This window comes from Heptranchias perlo, chromosome 22 (genome assembly GCF_035084215.1).
Source record: "Heptranchias perlo isolate sHepPer1 chromosome 22, sHepPer1.hap1, whole genome shotgun sequence".
Lineage (NCBI taxonomy): Eukaryota > Metazoa > Chordata > Chondrichthyes > Hexanchiformes > Hexanchidae > Heptranchias > Heptranchias perlo.
The window spans coordinates 37,620,125-37,634,878 of NC_090346.1; the positions used below are offsets into that span (position 1 = coordinate 37,620,125).

Genomic DNA, 14,754 nt, shown 5'->3' on the forward strand with positions numbered 1-14,754 from the left:
TTTCTGCTCGACGATTTTGCGTTGTCGTGTGTCTCGAAGGCCGCCTTGGAGTACGCTTACCCGAAGACATTGTCTCCTTCCGAAGACATTGACTCCTTCCTGGAGTACGGTTCCATGGGCACTCTGTGTGGTACATGATCAAACTGGCATGCGTGAGCCTAAAAAGTGAATGCCAGCAGGCTAGTTGGCTGAGGGGGAGTGGGAGGGAGGGAGTATCACCGACAGGCCTGTTCCTGTCTTCACCAAACATCAGCACAGGCAGGCTTCTAGCAGGAGTTGCTGGGCGGTGATCAGGAATGGAAACCCTGGCTGTTTCCCCCTCTTATCCCAAGGATTCTGAAGTCAGTTGTAGCTGAGATCACCTAAGTCAGCACAGACCAGAGATATCTGCACCTTGTAGTACATGGCCATGAGATTGAAATTCACTGGTTATGTTGGACAACTTGTGTGTTTTTTTAAAAAAAAGTTTCCAATTAAATCATTGTAACCAGAAATGCACCTTGGCGATTGGTTATTTAAAAACGCACATATTTACTTTATCAGAGAGTGTGTTATAGAACAAAGTTTGTAATCAGTGAGATTAGTGTGCCAGTCCTTTTTAGTTTCATTCTTACCCCGTGGGTTCTCCCATTAACGGCCCTGTGTTGTCTGCTCTTCTTTCCCCCCCCCCCCATCCTTTCCTCTCTGAATCTTTTTTCTTCTGCCTTCCCTCCTCCAGCTGTAGTTTTGCACCGAGGCCAACTACTGGGGTTCAGGGGTAAGTTCAAGAGCTGACTACTTTGTTTTTTTTAAATCAATTTTTCCATCATGCCTTACACATCCTGCTTGCTTCTCATTTGTCAAGTTGTGGATTGTGCACTCATGTTTTTTGTGATGTATTCTTCATACAAACCAAACCAGTAAATCCTGCATTCTTTTTTACATTGTGGTCCTTTAAAAAAAATCATAGCGTTCCTTCCTCAGAATTTGAATGTGAAATTCCTTTTTTTTTCCCTCTTCTAGTTAATGTGGAAAATGCAGTCAAATTCTTTTTAGGAATGTGTAAAATTTTCCAGCATTAACCTGACTCAGCTAAAGTTCTCCTGGTTCAGATGGTGCCAATTGATCCAAACGCTGGCCCATACATAAAGGCTTCAATTGAAATGAAGTTAGTGTAAATTAGGAAGCAGTTTGTGGTTCTCTATGTTTTTGCAATTCACTTTTTAATATGTTCAACAATAGAAATTACAAAATTGTTGTAGTTAGAAACATTGATAATAATGTGAATATTTTAAAAATGGAGAAGACAGTCAGGTTAGTCAAACATCATACTCAATTTGATTTCTCTAAGAGATGCAATAAACCATTTTTCTTAGCAAGGTGATGAAAGCCAGATAGGATTTTACTGTCATGTGTTGTCCAGAGGAGCCTAACTGTACCTGAAAAGAGCAGACAAGTATTTCCCAGCCAGGTGGTAATCGGTTTGAGCCAGTGACTGATTATAGAACATCTTATCTCCTAAATAGATGATCATGGATATGAGCTCAAGAGTTGGCTGACATTGAATTCACCAACCCTTTGATGGTGTGAGTTTCATAAGGCTGCCAGGTGGAGTTACCTGCTATGGCAGAAGCTCCATTTCTAGGAGAGGAAACAAATGCTATGATCAGGTCACCCAACACACCTCTTATAAATAATTGTAGAGTAGCAATGACAGCAGCCATGAAGTCGTGTCTGGTTTGAACCATTCTACTAGCTGAATGGAGCAGTGGGTTGTAAAATAATCCAAAATTAAAACAGTCTCATCCTCCTGGCTGAGTGGAGTAATCCATTGTCTGGACATATCCACTTTCGTGGCTGAATAGAATAGACTGTAGTCCATATCTCCCTTCTGGCTTAATTGAGTAGCCTTAGTCCAGACCACTTCTTTTCTGCCCGAGTGAAATTCTCAGTAGTTGAGACAGCCTTTCCCCACTGGATGAATAGAGGGACTATTGGGTGTATTTTTCTCCTGTTGCTAATGGGAGTTTTTTTTTGAAGCACATAAGAAAGGGTAGCCTGTTTTATATTTGCACTGTCTAGTTCTTTCACATTAGAAGCCACAGGAAAATATACCTGTATGTCTCCTTTCTGATTGAGTGAAGTAGTCCATGGTCCTTTGTGGTTAAAATGATCTCCGTTGTGTAGAGTGACCTACAAGGATATTAAACGGTGGCTACATGTGGTGCATTAGATGGTAGTTCCACAATTTCCCTGCAGCCAATTCCCTACACTGAGTTCCTGATTTCAGTTGGGTATTTGGGAGAGGCACCAAACAGAGGAGAGCTTCTCTGTAGGGAGAAAATCAATCAGTGATGGGTAACCCCAGGCTCCTGTTTGTACACCCAACAGCAATACAGGCAGAGGCTTGTAAACAGGTCACCTCACTGCCTGGCTGGATAAAGGTCCATGACACAGATGGATGTGTAAAGGGCAGGAAGAATATCTGAGAAAAAGGATAAGGCAGTGAAACTTTTAACAAGTGGATGACTTAAGACGTTAAATGATTGGCTACATTTCTGCTTCACTGTCGTTTAACTTTTAACTCATTAATATTGCATTATTCATCCTGAAGCTTAATGAGTTTGTCTAATCTTTATCAGTGCACTGAAACTATCTTTGAGATACAACTCACAAAGCTACAGGTGCATTTTCCAGCTTTTTCTCTAACTGTGCTAATATATATAAAATTAATGCTAGCCTTAAGTATTCCATAAAAAGGTGACCCACTGATGTATTTTCTTATGAGCTACTTAATAGGATTTGGTTTAAAAAGGAAATCTTAGAATTAGTGGTATGTGGTATGTTCGAGTAGCATTCCCACCATAATCTCCATGAGGTGCTTCCTTTGTGTGGCAAGTTTAGTCAGTACTTCAATAAGGTGAGTTGACTTTTCCCTTCAAGCTCTGTCTTCAGAGAGCTTTGATTTTCTTGTCCCTTTCCAGAATCTCAGTGTGGTGACTTTAGTCAGCTACCGGCTGTAGTACTTCACTCTACACAGTTTTAAGCCATTGTCATTTTGAGTGCTTGTTACTCTGGCGGTGGAGCGCCAGCTTGGTTCAGTGAGCAGTGCTTTTGCTTCAGGACCAGAAGGTTGTGGGTTTGAGCCCCATATCAGTGTTTGACCTCATGGGCTCTGAAATGGGGCTCATGACTAGTACACTCCACTGTGGTACCAAAGGAGTGCTGCCTTGTCATACATGCCATCCTTTGGATAAGATATTAAACCAAGGTACTATCTGCCTTCTTCAGTGGTTTGAATGAACATTAAAGCTCCTATTCCCTATTTGAGAAAAAATAAAGAGCTCTCACTCAACCATTATCACCAAAAATAAACCATATTGCCAGGTCAATTATCTCACTGCTGTTCGTGGAATCTGGCTACTCCTTTTGTCAATCAAAGCAGTACAAAAATAATTAATTGTGTGAAGTGCTTTCTGCTGCTTCAACGTGACATGGCACTATATCAATGCAGATATTATTATTATTTGGTGGAAGCTGATATCCCTGAACTTTAAAAGCTGTAAAGAGGGATTAATAATTTTACTTAGTTCTTAAAACTGTCCACAGTTTTAGCGCAAATTGGTCAGTCTCAGAGAGGTCGTAAGGATGGCTGGTGTGAGAAATGGAATAGTTCACACCAGCAGAATAAGGTGCTCTTCTGAAGCTTGGGGTAAAACGCAGTAACAAAGGGAGAAGTCCAGGATGAGAAAAGACCAATCAGATAGGACAGAGTAGAGGCAATCTTTACTTTGGATCTGGCTCGTTCTACACCTGATTTTTCCTGCCTCACACACCTTCTGATTGGCATCCAGGATGGCCCTACTGGACACGGAGAGAAACTTGCATACTTGGGGGGAACTGCAGGCAAATGTCCCTTAACTACTGGTACGCCTGGTATTGGGACCAACATGCCAATTGGAAAATACTGCGCAATGAATGAGATTGTTTAGTGAAGACGTTAGGTCCAAAAAGTGTCTAATTTCCCAGCACGAATGTCCCTCACAGTGAGTGCAAAAATTCATCAAATTTATAAATATATTGTAGAGGTCTGTTCAGTGTTTGAAATGTTTGAAGAGTTAATAATTAGTCATACTGAGTGTTCAGAATTAATAGTGTCACATCAGAGGGTTTAATAATTTGACCCCTGCCCAGCGGGATGCTCTCCTTTGGTAGACTAGATTGTGTGCAGTGGATTTTCTCATTCATTGGTTAGTACTTTTTCTTGGCATACCAGATGTGCCAGTAATCAGGGTATTTGCCTTCAGTTATCCCCAAACATGCACGTTTTCCTCCATATACAGCAGGGTCATTTTGGATGCCAAACAGAATGTGTCTGAGTCAGGAAAAATCAGCAGCAGAGTACAGCTGTGTTCATGAACAGTAAGCTGGGTTAGTCCTGAATTCCCCATAGAGCTGCGCTCTGATGTGATTTGCATTGGTATCTGTGGAATGGGTCCTTGGTGCAAGGTGAGAACTTCTGCCCACAAGAATACATTCTAGCCTGGTAGGAAGTTTTAAAATATTCTTTTCATATTTCATAGGAGGGGAGTACTTTTATATTTGATGTACACTATCCTCCTCTTAGTGTAATGTTTTCAAGATGCATATTACATTAGAGGAGGCGAAAAGGGGGGCAAAGGCCAGAATTTAGGGCACAAGTGGATTTGCTAGCCACATACACTGTACAAACTCCACTGGTGCTGGCTGAGGGGGAAATCATGGCTGTGTAGTGTCAGCTGTGTTTTATGTTCTTTTAAGGTTTGATAGTGTTTTCTAAGGGAGCATCTCCAAACTTTAGAATTTATTAGAGGTTTGGATCACTTCCTAAAGTGCAGTTTTGCAAAGTAGACTGAAAATACAGGTTTTTAAATACTTTTCCAGGCTCAACCACTGATAGAGAAGATGCTAGAGCATCAAAATAGTATTTGTCTTTTAGACTTTTTTAATCTAAAGCTTTCCAGAAATATCTACCAAGTACTACCTAACGTGCCCCCCAATCCAAATCGTAAAAATAGTGAAAGATCACAGTAATATTGCAACTTTCAGCCATTTTCAAATAGTTGTTTAGTGATTCTGTGTTGTACAAATACTAAAAGTAAAGGAGATTTGAGTGGCTCAGTGTCCACATGAGGCTTGGAGATGCTTCCTCAACTGACTGCATGCAATGCTGTATAAAGAGTGATGTCCATTGTGAAGTTGCTGTACATCACACAGGGTTCTCTGGGGTTTCTCTGCCATCTGTTTGCATGTTGCACGTTAGTGTGAGCTGTGCTGTTTTAGATCACAGTGCCCATTAAGGGTTTAACACTACAGTGAGACCTGTATATTCCACTGTCACTGAGACAGAATCAACTGGATCATTTATGGGAACTATTTACCATTATCTTGATGCCATTAGCCTTGTAATGCACATATTGGTTTACTTACTCTGTTTAACCTAATTTTACCTACAAGAAGGATTAAATTAATAAATTGAATTACATCACAATGCCTGTCACAACCAAATCTGACCCCTAATTTATACCACTTCTCCAGTCCAAGTAACACCCATTTACCCCACCCATTTCCTGTCCATTAACCAAATTTCTATCCACATTGCTACATTTCCTCTTATACTATGTATCTGAATTTTTCTAACAAGCTTTTTGTCAGATACCTTATCAAACTCCTGAAAATTCACTAGATCCACTGCATTCCCTTTAACTATCCAATAGGTCACTTCTTCAATAGACTATTAAATTTGTTAAAACCAACTTGCCTTTAACGGGTCCATGTTGGCTGTTCTTGATTAACCCATGCATTTCCAAATGCGTACTAATTTTATCTTGACTATTAATGGCTTCCAAGAGTTTACCCATAACTGACGTTAGAATAACTGGTCTATAGTTACCCAGTTTATCCTTCTCTCCCACCTTGAACAAGGTTATTACATTGGCTAATTTCCAGTCCCACGGTACAATTTTCATTTTTAAGGAGGATTGAAAAATTCAGGCTATTCTTTGCAACTTCACTGAAGATTGAATCAGTGTTGTTATTAAAGCATTCAGAACATTTGTGAAAAAGTTGCAGAATTTTTGAAATTCCAGGGATGAAATGGGTTATTTGTTTAAATTTCGAGGTAATACCCAGGCACACTCAATGTTAATGGCAGTTTACATTTCTACAGTCGAGTTATCAGAACAGGTTTCAGTGTACTGTGACTCACTGTTTTCAACTTTGCAAAAGTTAGTTTAATTCTAAAATGGTATCACTGTTGTATTTGTTGCAGCCAATAAGACCTCTCCAACTGGCAGTGAAGGAAACCGTGCTGGTGCACTGATTCGTGTATATGCTGACGAGAGCAGTGACAAGGCCTCGATTGGCAGCTTTATCCCATATTGCTCCATGGCTCAAGCCCAGCTCTGTTTCCATGGACACAGGGATGCTGTCAAATTCTTTGTGTCTGTGCCAGGTAAGTGACCTGACTAGAAAACCATTCTTTTTCATGGTGACGGTCACATGTTGTAATATCTAAAGCATTTTTAAAGTAATCAGTTCCTATGATGTTTCTCCCTTTGGGAAAGTTGAGCTATTTGGTTCAACATGAAGGATAATGTTCTGAAATTCTGGATCCCCCTCTTGTGGGTGGTGTGAATGCCGACCCCTTTTATGATAATTATTCTGTCCCAGGATTTGGGATGAGATCAGCACCCGGGCAGACAGGAGGCTGGAAATCCCGCACTGTCACACTTCTGGTGGCGTAGTGGATGTGAGGATTTCCAGGCCAAACTCACTTAACATCCAGCACCCCAAGGAATTCAGCTCCATGATTTTTGGCCTACCAGAATGAAAATTGTAAACTGTTATATTATGAGCTATCTGCACCCGTTACTCAACACAAACACAGATTGTTGTGTTTTAGGATAAATTTGAGGGCTATTTTCTGACAATGTATTTAGTGCTGTTTGTGTTTTGTTCTGATAGGTAATGTTCTTGCAACCTTGAATGGCAGTGTGTTGGACAGCCCCACAGAGAATCCAGGACCCACAGCACCTGAGCAGGAGGAGCGGAAGCTGCAGCCTGTTTTAGTGCTCAGTGGAGGAGAGGGCTACATTGATTTTAGGATTGGTAAGTCAGGCTCGGGCTATAAGAGATAGCATAGTGAAATCCTTTGATTTACAAAGCGTTTACTCTCCTCGCCCCATTCTGTTCTCACCTTTGTTAACCCATCATGCTCACAGCATTCTGTTCACTCTGTCCTGGCAACTTGTCCAGTTCTCACTATCCTGCACACACAACTCGGGTACGTGCTAACATTCCCACTTTTTGCCATACGTACATTTTCCATGTAATTGTAATGCTTCGCCCATTTTTTAAACAAAGGGCCTAATTGTCATGATATAAAGCCAGAAATAACCGTTGATGATATCATCATATGGATGCTTGTATCAAATTCCTATCAATACTATTTGAACTGAGGTGTTTAACTCATAATTTCCAGGCTATAATAATTTAGACTTTCAGAATGTCTTACAACCTGCAAAGAACATACAGGAACTATAGTATCGTCCTCAGGTGACTCACAGTCTACAACATAGATCATTTTACAAATTGCCAATTTTTGGAAAAGCTGCAGCCTGTGTTAGTGCTGGGTGGCAGCGGGCAATAGATGGTTTCGTGTATATTTATAATTATCAAGGTAGGGTTGACAGTACTGTGGAACAAAGTGTACATTCTGATTTCAATAAGCAATAGCATGGGTCAGATGCACTACAAAACTCCTCATTACATTACTCAGTGAGGTGTATCTAAACCTCAGACCCAGAATGTCCATTTCTCATGAAATCAATATTCCTTCTTTGAGAGATTTGGTGAATTAGCAACAATAGCACTAACTTTCAAGGTAGTTTTGTGCTAAGACTTATGTCCACAAGGAATTGGACTAAGCCTGTTCAGAGTTAAGACTCTTAATAGGAAAGAGAGATTGACTTTTATCTACTTCTGACCTCTGTGTGGATTGGGATTAGAATCGCTCCACCACCATCCGCGCACGCACGCACACACACACACACACACACACACACACACACACAACAGCCTCTTCCTTGTCCCAATGTGTCCTTTTCTATCTGTACATATTTCTCTTTCACTCAGTAAGTCTTTCTGTACAGGTGATGGTGAGGACGATGAGACAGACGAAAGTTTACCAGATGGAATCAGACCGGCCCTCTCCAAAGCAGAACGAAGTCACATCATCGTTTGGCAGGTGTCATATGTTCCCGAATGAGATGTTACCACCACAAAACTCATCCCCCAAACACCTGCACATCATCTGTATGTACATATAAAATTCCCTGCATTGTACTTGTCCATGAAGAAAGCCTCTCAAAATCTAGAAATTCTGCAGCATTTCCATGGTATCTCCACTTTGGAATTGGTCATTTGTTGAAATTTCCAACGGACTGTCCAACACCTTTTGAACTTAATTAAAAAATGAAAGAAAATGTGAAAATCATTTAGGAGTAGCTAACGCCTGCTTTTTTGGAGACTGAATCCTTATTCACTTTTAACAAAATTTGTTGCTATTACAAGCACTTGCCTTTGTAATTAACCTGTTCTTAAAACACGGAACTGACTCTAAGGAAGCTACAATGATGCATGCCAGGTGTTGGAGGAAGTAATGTCATAAGGCAACTTTTCATGTCTGTTCATATACCTGTATAAAAGTTTATTTATGTTTTAAAAATAGGATTTATTTTCTTTCTTTCATTAGTCAAACCTTACCCCCCTCCCCCCAAATGTTTTACCAAAAAATCATTGCTAACAGTGTTGACACTTAAACAACCATCTGCAATGTAACTTCACTCAACTGAGTTTCCCATGAGGTCCTGCCACTGCAATGGAACCTAAATGACAGGTAGTGTATGAGGGCTAGAAAGATGGGTAAATGTTTTCAAAAACAATATTACGGGCACAATAAAGTGGAGATGTAGAGACTGAGAATAGCTGTGGCTCTGTTCCTTATGTTCAATGATGTCACTGATGTTCAATGACACAGGGAAGTGTAACCATCTTTCAAAACCCTTTTAACCCACCAATTTTTAGTTACCCATTCATTCACATTATAGGCAGTGCCAGTGAGGATGTTATTTTTTTTAGGAGGAAGAAGCGCATTCCCCTTCAGAAAGGGTTTCTGCGCATGGCTCTGAGGAGTGAATTTTTACCAGAGTTAATTTTAGCTGTCAGCGTTCTAGTTGGCACTCTTAAGGGTTTGGTGGAGCCTGTTATTACCTGCTTTAATGTGTAATGATATCTGAACAGAGATAGGAAACTATGGACTTTCAACAGAATGCATTCATCATTCATTTCAGGATGTCATTGGGTTTTGGAAAAATTCTGGAGCAAGATGACAGGAATAAAAAAAAATGGCTGCCTCCTCCAATTAGCTCTTTCAATCAGTGAATTTCCCTTTGTGAAATATACATCTCTTTGTTTTATAAGTGGTTATATTTCTGTTGGGAGAAATAGAATTACTCTTTGAGGTCTATTGTAGCAACCAAATAAAACAAGATCTTGGACACTGGTTGTACAATTTGCTGGAAGGGTTCCTTTTCTGGACAGATCTATGGATGGGTGGCTATAAGTTATGTGTAAGATTGCAGCAAATATATTGAGATCACCCGGGCTTTGGGCCCACTGGATGGATGTTCAGTGACCAAAAGGAAGTGTAGAAAGACATTTCAGTATTCATCAGCAACCTATTTGTCATCTACATTTTCACCATGATACAGAAATATGCTTTGTGAACCTTCATGATATTCCAGTATTGAAACATTGAGTGAGATTCCATATGCTTTGAAGTTTTTTTTACTTGCTCCCAGCTGTCCTTTAGAAAAGCGAAATGATCTCTTAAGCAGAGAAAATCCAAAAGTGCTTTCGGTCAGAGAGGACAGGCAAGGGCAATAGTTACGTACTGTGGCTCATACCAAGGTATTCCTACGATATCTACAATGCAGTCCTTACTATGTTTGTGGTGATAGGGTTTTCTATATAGTGTGCTCCAGTAGTTATTGCAATATTAAACTAGTTTTGGACTCCTAGAAAGGCTGGTAGGTTTAGAAAAGGTCTTGCTCATCTTCCTCAGATTAAATAAATCGAAGAGAGTATGAAAGTGTTAATAGTCTGTTAAGAAGAAAACAATGGGCTCATGGGAGCAAATGGCATTTCTTGCTCCTTATTTTCTTTCACAACCTTAAATGTTATGAGTTAGATGGTGTGCCACCCTGGGAGGTGGAGACACAACAAAATTAGACAAGAGGACCTACCATAGAGATAGCTGCTGACCAATGCACTTTTGCACTGATGGTGGCTGTGATGAAGTTTGTATCCTTGGCTCCAGGCTGAAGGACAGCGCAGAGGCAGTAAAAACTTAGGAGACAACATGGAGTAAGATTGAAAGACAAAGCATTTAATTAATTGTGTTATTTGAAAGGGACAGTGAGTTTTATCAGTTTCTGTCTGAGTCATGTGGCAATATTAAAAATTGCACATAAGAGCTGAGTGACTACTATGACCTCCACACATCTTCTATGGGTATGTCTGAGTCAGCTGTGCTGGGTATAAATAGGAAAACTTTGAGTGTGGAGTTAGAGATTCTCTTTTAATTTGCCCATGTACATATCCTGGAATACATGTTATAAATGTTGTTTGTGAAATCAAAACCTTTAAATACTGTAATTCTTCAGTATAATGTATGTCCATATAACATGCCACCCTCAGAGTATTCCACACCTACACCTTTCTTACTCAGTGTAATGCAAGTAATAACAAGGTCATTTTGACCAGCAACAAGAAGAAAGCTGATCAGTTCAGTCATTTTCATCGTTCTGACAAAGATGTAAAGTAGGAATGAGCAAATCTTGAATGGAGCTGGCAGTAAAGTAAGGTAATGGAGCTCAGAGGGGAAACTGAATCACTGACAGAAATTGGAGAAAATGTGCCTGCTGTTCTTCAGAAGAACTCACAAATACAGGTCCATGGCAGGGTGAGATGAATGACGCTGGTTTGGAAATCAGTAAGTATCTGCTTTTTCCTCTGGCTAAATGAGTGGATTATATTTGAAACTTATAACGGGTTCCCTCTTGACTAAATGATCATTTTTGAGGGTCCAAAAAGTAGATTATGGCTCCTCTGGGCATCCAGACCTTGTCCCCTGCCAGTAGCAATTTGAGGTTCTTCTCATGTCGTGTAAAGTATCTCTTGTGTATTACAGTCTCGAGAGAGATTCTGCAGTGTAAACTCCGCTGCTTCACAGCAGAGTCCTGTACAAAACGCTGCCTGATGTATAATGAAAAGGTTGGGTGTACAAAGTTGGCTGGTGTAAGGATATGTTCTGAGCTATTTTCCCTGTGCAATGTAATTAACTTAATTAACATGTAATTGTTCCATATGTAATAAACATATTCACATCATAAAATGATCACTCATTGCAGTATTCATTAAACAGTTGAATCGTACCACATTTCAAATTGTTCATTGTTGCAGCTTGAAGCTGCCTCTACACAAAATAAACTAAATTACAAGTGCATACATAAATAGTTCTGTAGCATGAGGTCCCTATATTACTGATGTTTACCCACCCAACACACTGTGATGGCCATGGTCTGTGCATTACTAACACAGGCACCTGGATGATTCTGGTCAGCTTTGGCAAATACCAATTCATTTGAATTATTTTTTTTATTATTCGTTCATGGGATGTGGGTGTCGCTGGCGAGGCCGGCATTTATTGCCCATCCCTAATTGCCCTTGAGAAGGTGGTGGTGAACCGCCGCAGTCCGTGTAGTGACGGTTCTCCCACAGTGCTGTTAGGAAGGGAGTTCCAGGATTTTGACCCAGCGGTGATGAAGGAACGGCGATATATTTCCAAGTCGGGATGGTGTGTGACTTGGAGGGGAACGTGCAGGTGGTGTTGTTCCCATGTGCTTGCTGCTCTTATCCTTCTAGGTGGTAGAGGTCGCGGATTTGGGAGGTGCTGTCAAAGAAGCCTTGGCGAGTTGCTGCAGTGCATCCTGTGGATGGTACACACTGCAGCCACTGTGCGCCGGTGGTGAAGGGAATGAATGTTTGGGGTGGTGGATGGGGTGCCAATCAAGCGGGCTGCTTTGTCCTGGATGGTGTCGAGCTTCTTGTGTTGTTGGAGTTGCATTCATCCAAGCAAGTGGAGAGTATTCCATCACACTCCTGACTTGTGCCTTGTAGGTGGTGGAAAGGCTTTGGGGAGTCAGGTGGTGAGTCACTCGCCGCAGAATACCCAGCCTCTGACCTGCTCTCGTAGCCACAGTATTTATATGACTGGTCCAGTTAAGTTTCTGGTCAATGGTGACCCCCAGGATGTTGATGGTGGGGGATTCGGCGATGGTAATGCCGTTGAATGTCAAGGGGGGTGGTTAGACTCTCTCTTGTTGGAGATGGTCGTTGCCTGGCACTTGTCTGGTGTGAATGTTACTTGCCACTTATGAGCCCAAGCCTGGATGTTGTCCAGGTCTTGCTGCATGCGGGCTCGGACTGCTTCATTATTTGAGGGGTTGCGAATGGAACTGAACACTGTGCAATCATCAGCGAACATCCCCATTTCTGACCTTATGATGGAGGGAAGGTCATTGATGAAGCAGCTGAAGATGATTGGGCCCAGGACACTGCCCTGAGGAACTCCTGCAGCAATGTCCTGGGGCTGAGATGATTGGCCTCCAACAACCACTACCATTTTTCTTTGCGCTAGGTATGACTCCAGCCATTGGAGAGTTTTCCCCCTGATTCCCATTGACTTCAATTTTATTAGGGCTCCTTGGTGCCACACTTGGTCAAATGCTGCCTTGATGTCAAGGGCAGTCACTCTCACCTCACCTCTGGAATTCAGCTCTTTTGCCCATGATTGGACCAAGGCTGTAATGAGGTCTGGAGCCGAGTGGTCCTGGCGGAACCCAAACTGAGCATCGGTGAGCAGGTTATTGGTAAGTGCCGCTTGATAGCACTGTTGACGACACCTTCCATCACTTTGCTGATGATTAAGAGTAGACTGATAGGGCGGTAATTGGCCGGATTGGATTTGTCCTGCTTTTTGTGGACAGGACATACCTGGGCAATTTTCCACATTGTCGGGTAGATGCCAGTGTTGTAGCTGTACTGGAACAGCTTGGCTAGAGGCGCAGCTAGTTCTGGAGCACAAGTCTTCAGCACTACAGCTGGGATGTTGTCGGGGCCCATGGCCTTTGCTGTATCGAGTGCACTCAGCCGTTTCTTGATGTCATGTGGAGTAAATCGAATCGGCTGAAGACTGGCTTCCGTGATGGCTGGGATATCGGGAGGAGGCCAAGATGGATCATCCACTCGGCACTTCTGGCTGAAGATGGTTGCAAACGCTTCAGCCTTGTCTTTTGCACTCACGTGCTGGACTCCGCCATCATTGAGGCTGGGGATGTTTGCAGAGCTTCCTCCTTCTGTTAGTTGTGGAATCGTTTAGCCCTGTCTATAGCATGTTGCTTCCGCTGTTTAGCATGCATGTAGTCCTGAGTTGTAGCTTAACTAGGTTGGCACCTCATTTTTAGGTATGCCTGGTGCTGCTCCTGGCATGCTCTTCTACACTCCTCGTTGATCCCCTGGCTTATTGGTAATGGTAGAGTGAGGAATATGCCGGGCCATGAGGTTACAGATTTTGCTGGAATACAATTCTGCTGCTGCTGATGGCCCACAGCGCCTCATGGATGCCCAGTTTTGAGCTGCTAGATCTGTTCTGAATCTATCCCGTTTAGCATGGTGGTAGTGCCATACAACACATTGGATGGTGCCGTCAGTGCGAAGACGGGACTTGGTCTCCACGAGGACTGTGCGGTCACTCCTACCAATAGTGTCATGGACAGATGCATTTGCAACAGGGTAGATTGGTGAGGACGAGGTCAAGCAAGTTTTTCCCTCATGTTGGTTCGCTCACCACCTGCCGCAGGCCCAGTCTGGCAGCTACGTCCTTCAGGACTCGGCCAGCTCGGTCAGTGGTGGTGCTACCGAGCCACGCTTGGTGATGGACATTGAAGTCCCCCACCCAGAGTACATTCTGTGCCCTTGCTACCCTTAGTGTTTCCTCCAAGTGGTGCTCAACATGGAGGAGGACTGATTCATCAGCTGAGGGAGGATGGTAGGTGGTAATCAGCAGGAGGTTTCCTTGCCCATGTTTGACCTGATGCTATGAGATTTTATGGGGTCCAGAGTCAATGTTGAGGACTCCCAGGGCCACTCCCTCCTGACTGTATATCACTGTACTGCCACCTCTGGTGGGTCTGTCCTGCCGGTGGGCCAGGACATACCCAGGGATGGTGATGGAAGAGTCTGGGACGTTGGCTGAAAGGTATGATTCTGTGAGTATGGCTATGTCAGGCTGTTGCTTGACAAGTCTGTGGGACAGCTCTCCCAATTTTGGTACACATCCCCAGATGTTAGTGAGGAGGACCTTGCAGGGTCGACTGGGCTTGGTTTGCTGTTGTCGTGGCCGGTGCCTCGTGGTCCGTCCGGTTTTATTCTTATGACTTTTTTTAAGCGAGATTTTACAACTAAGTGGCTTGCTAGGCCATTTCTGACAGTAATAGTGCTAGCCTGATACAGACAGCACTTTACTATCTGTATTATCTGCCAGTTGATGCAGTCCTATGCAGATTTGATTGAGAGTCACAAAACTTTGCATTTTCAGTTATCTGAAGTTTT

At 42.4% G+C, this 14,754-nt stretch overlaps 1 protein-coding gene across 9 annotated transcripts in view; it reads left to right on the forward strand.

Moving 5' to 3' along the window:
• Positions 1-11,476, forward strand: part of mapk8ip3 (mitogen-activated protein kinase 8 interacting protein 3) — a 175,697-nt gene extending 164,221 nt beyond the window's left edge. For 6 of the 9 annotated variants that reach the window (XM_068003295.1, XM_068003300.1, XM_068003297.1 and 3 more), the window contains 4 exons: positions 719-757; positions 6,290-6,472; positions 6,985-7,128; positions 8,172-11,476. In XM_068003295.1, the coding sequence (XP_067859396.1) occupies positions 719-757; positions 6,290-6,472; positions 6,985-7,128; positions 8,172-8,287 (482 nt within the window). In that variant the 3' untranslated portion in view covers positions 8,288-11,476. The remainder of the gene's footprint in view (positions 1-718; positions 758-6,289; positions 6,473-6,984; positions 7,129-8,171) is intronic. The other 3 variants (XM_068003299.1, XM_068003302.1, XM_068003303.1) reach the window with 1 other exon arrangement.
• The last annotated feature ends 3,278 nt before the right edge of the window (positions 11,477-14,754 follow it).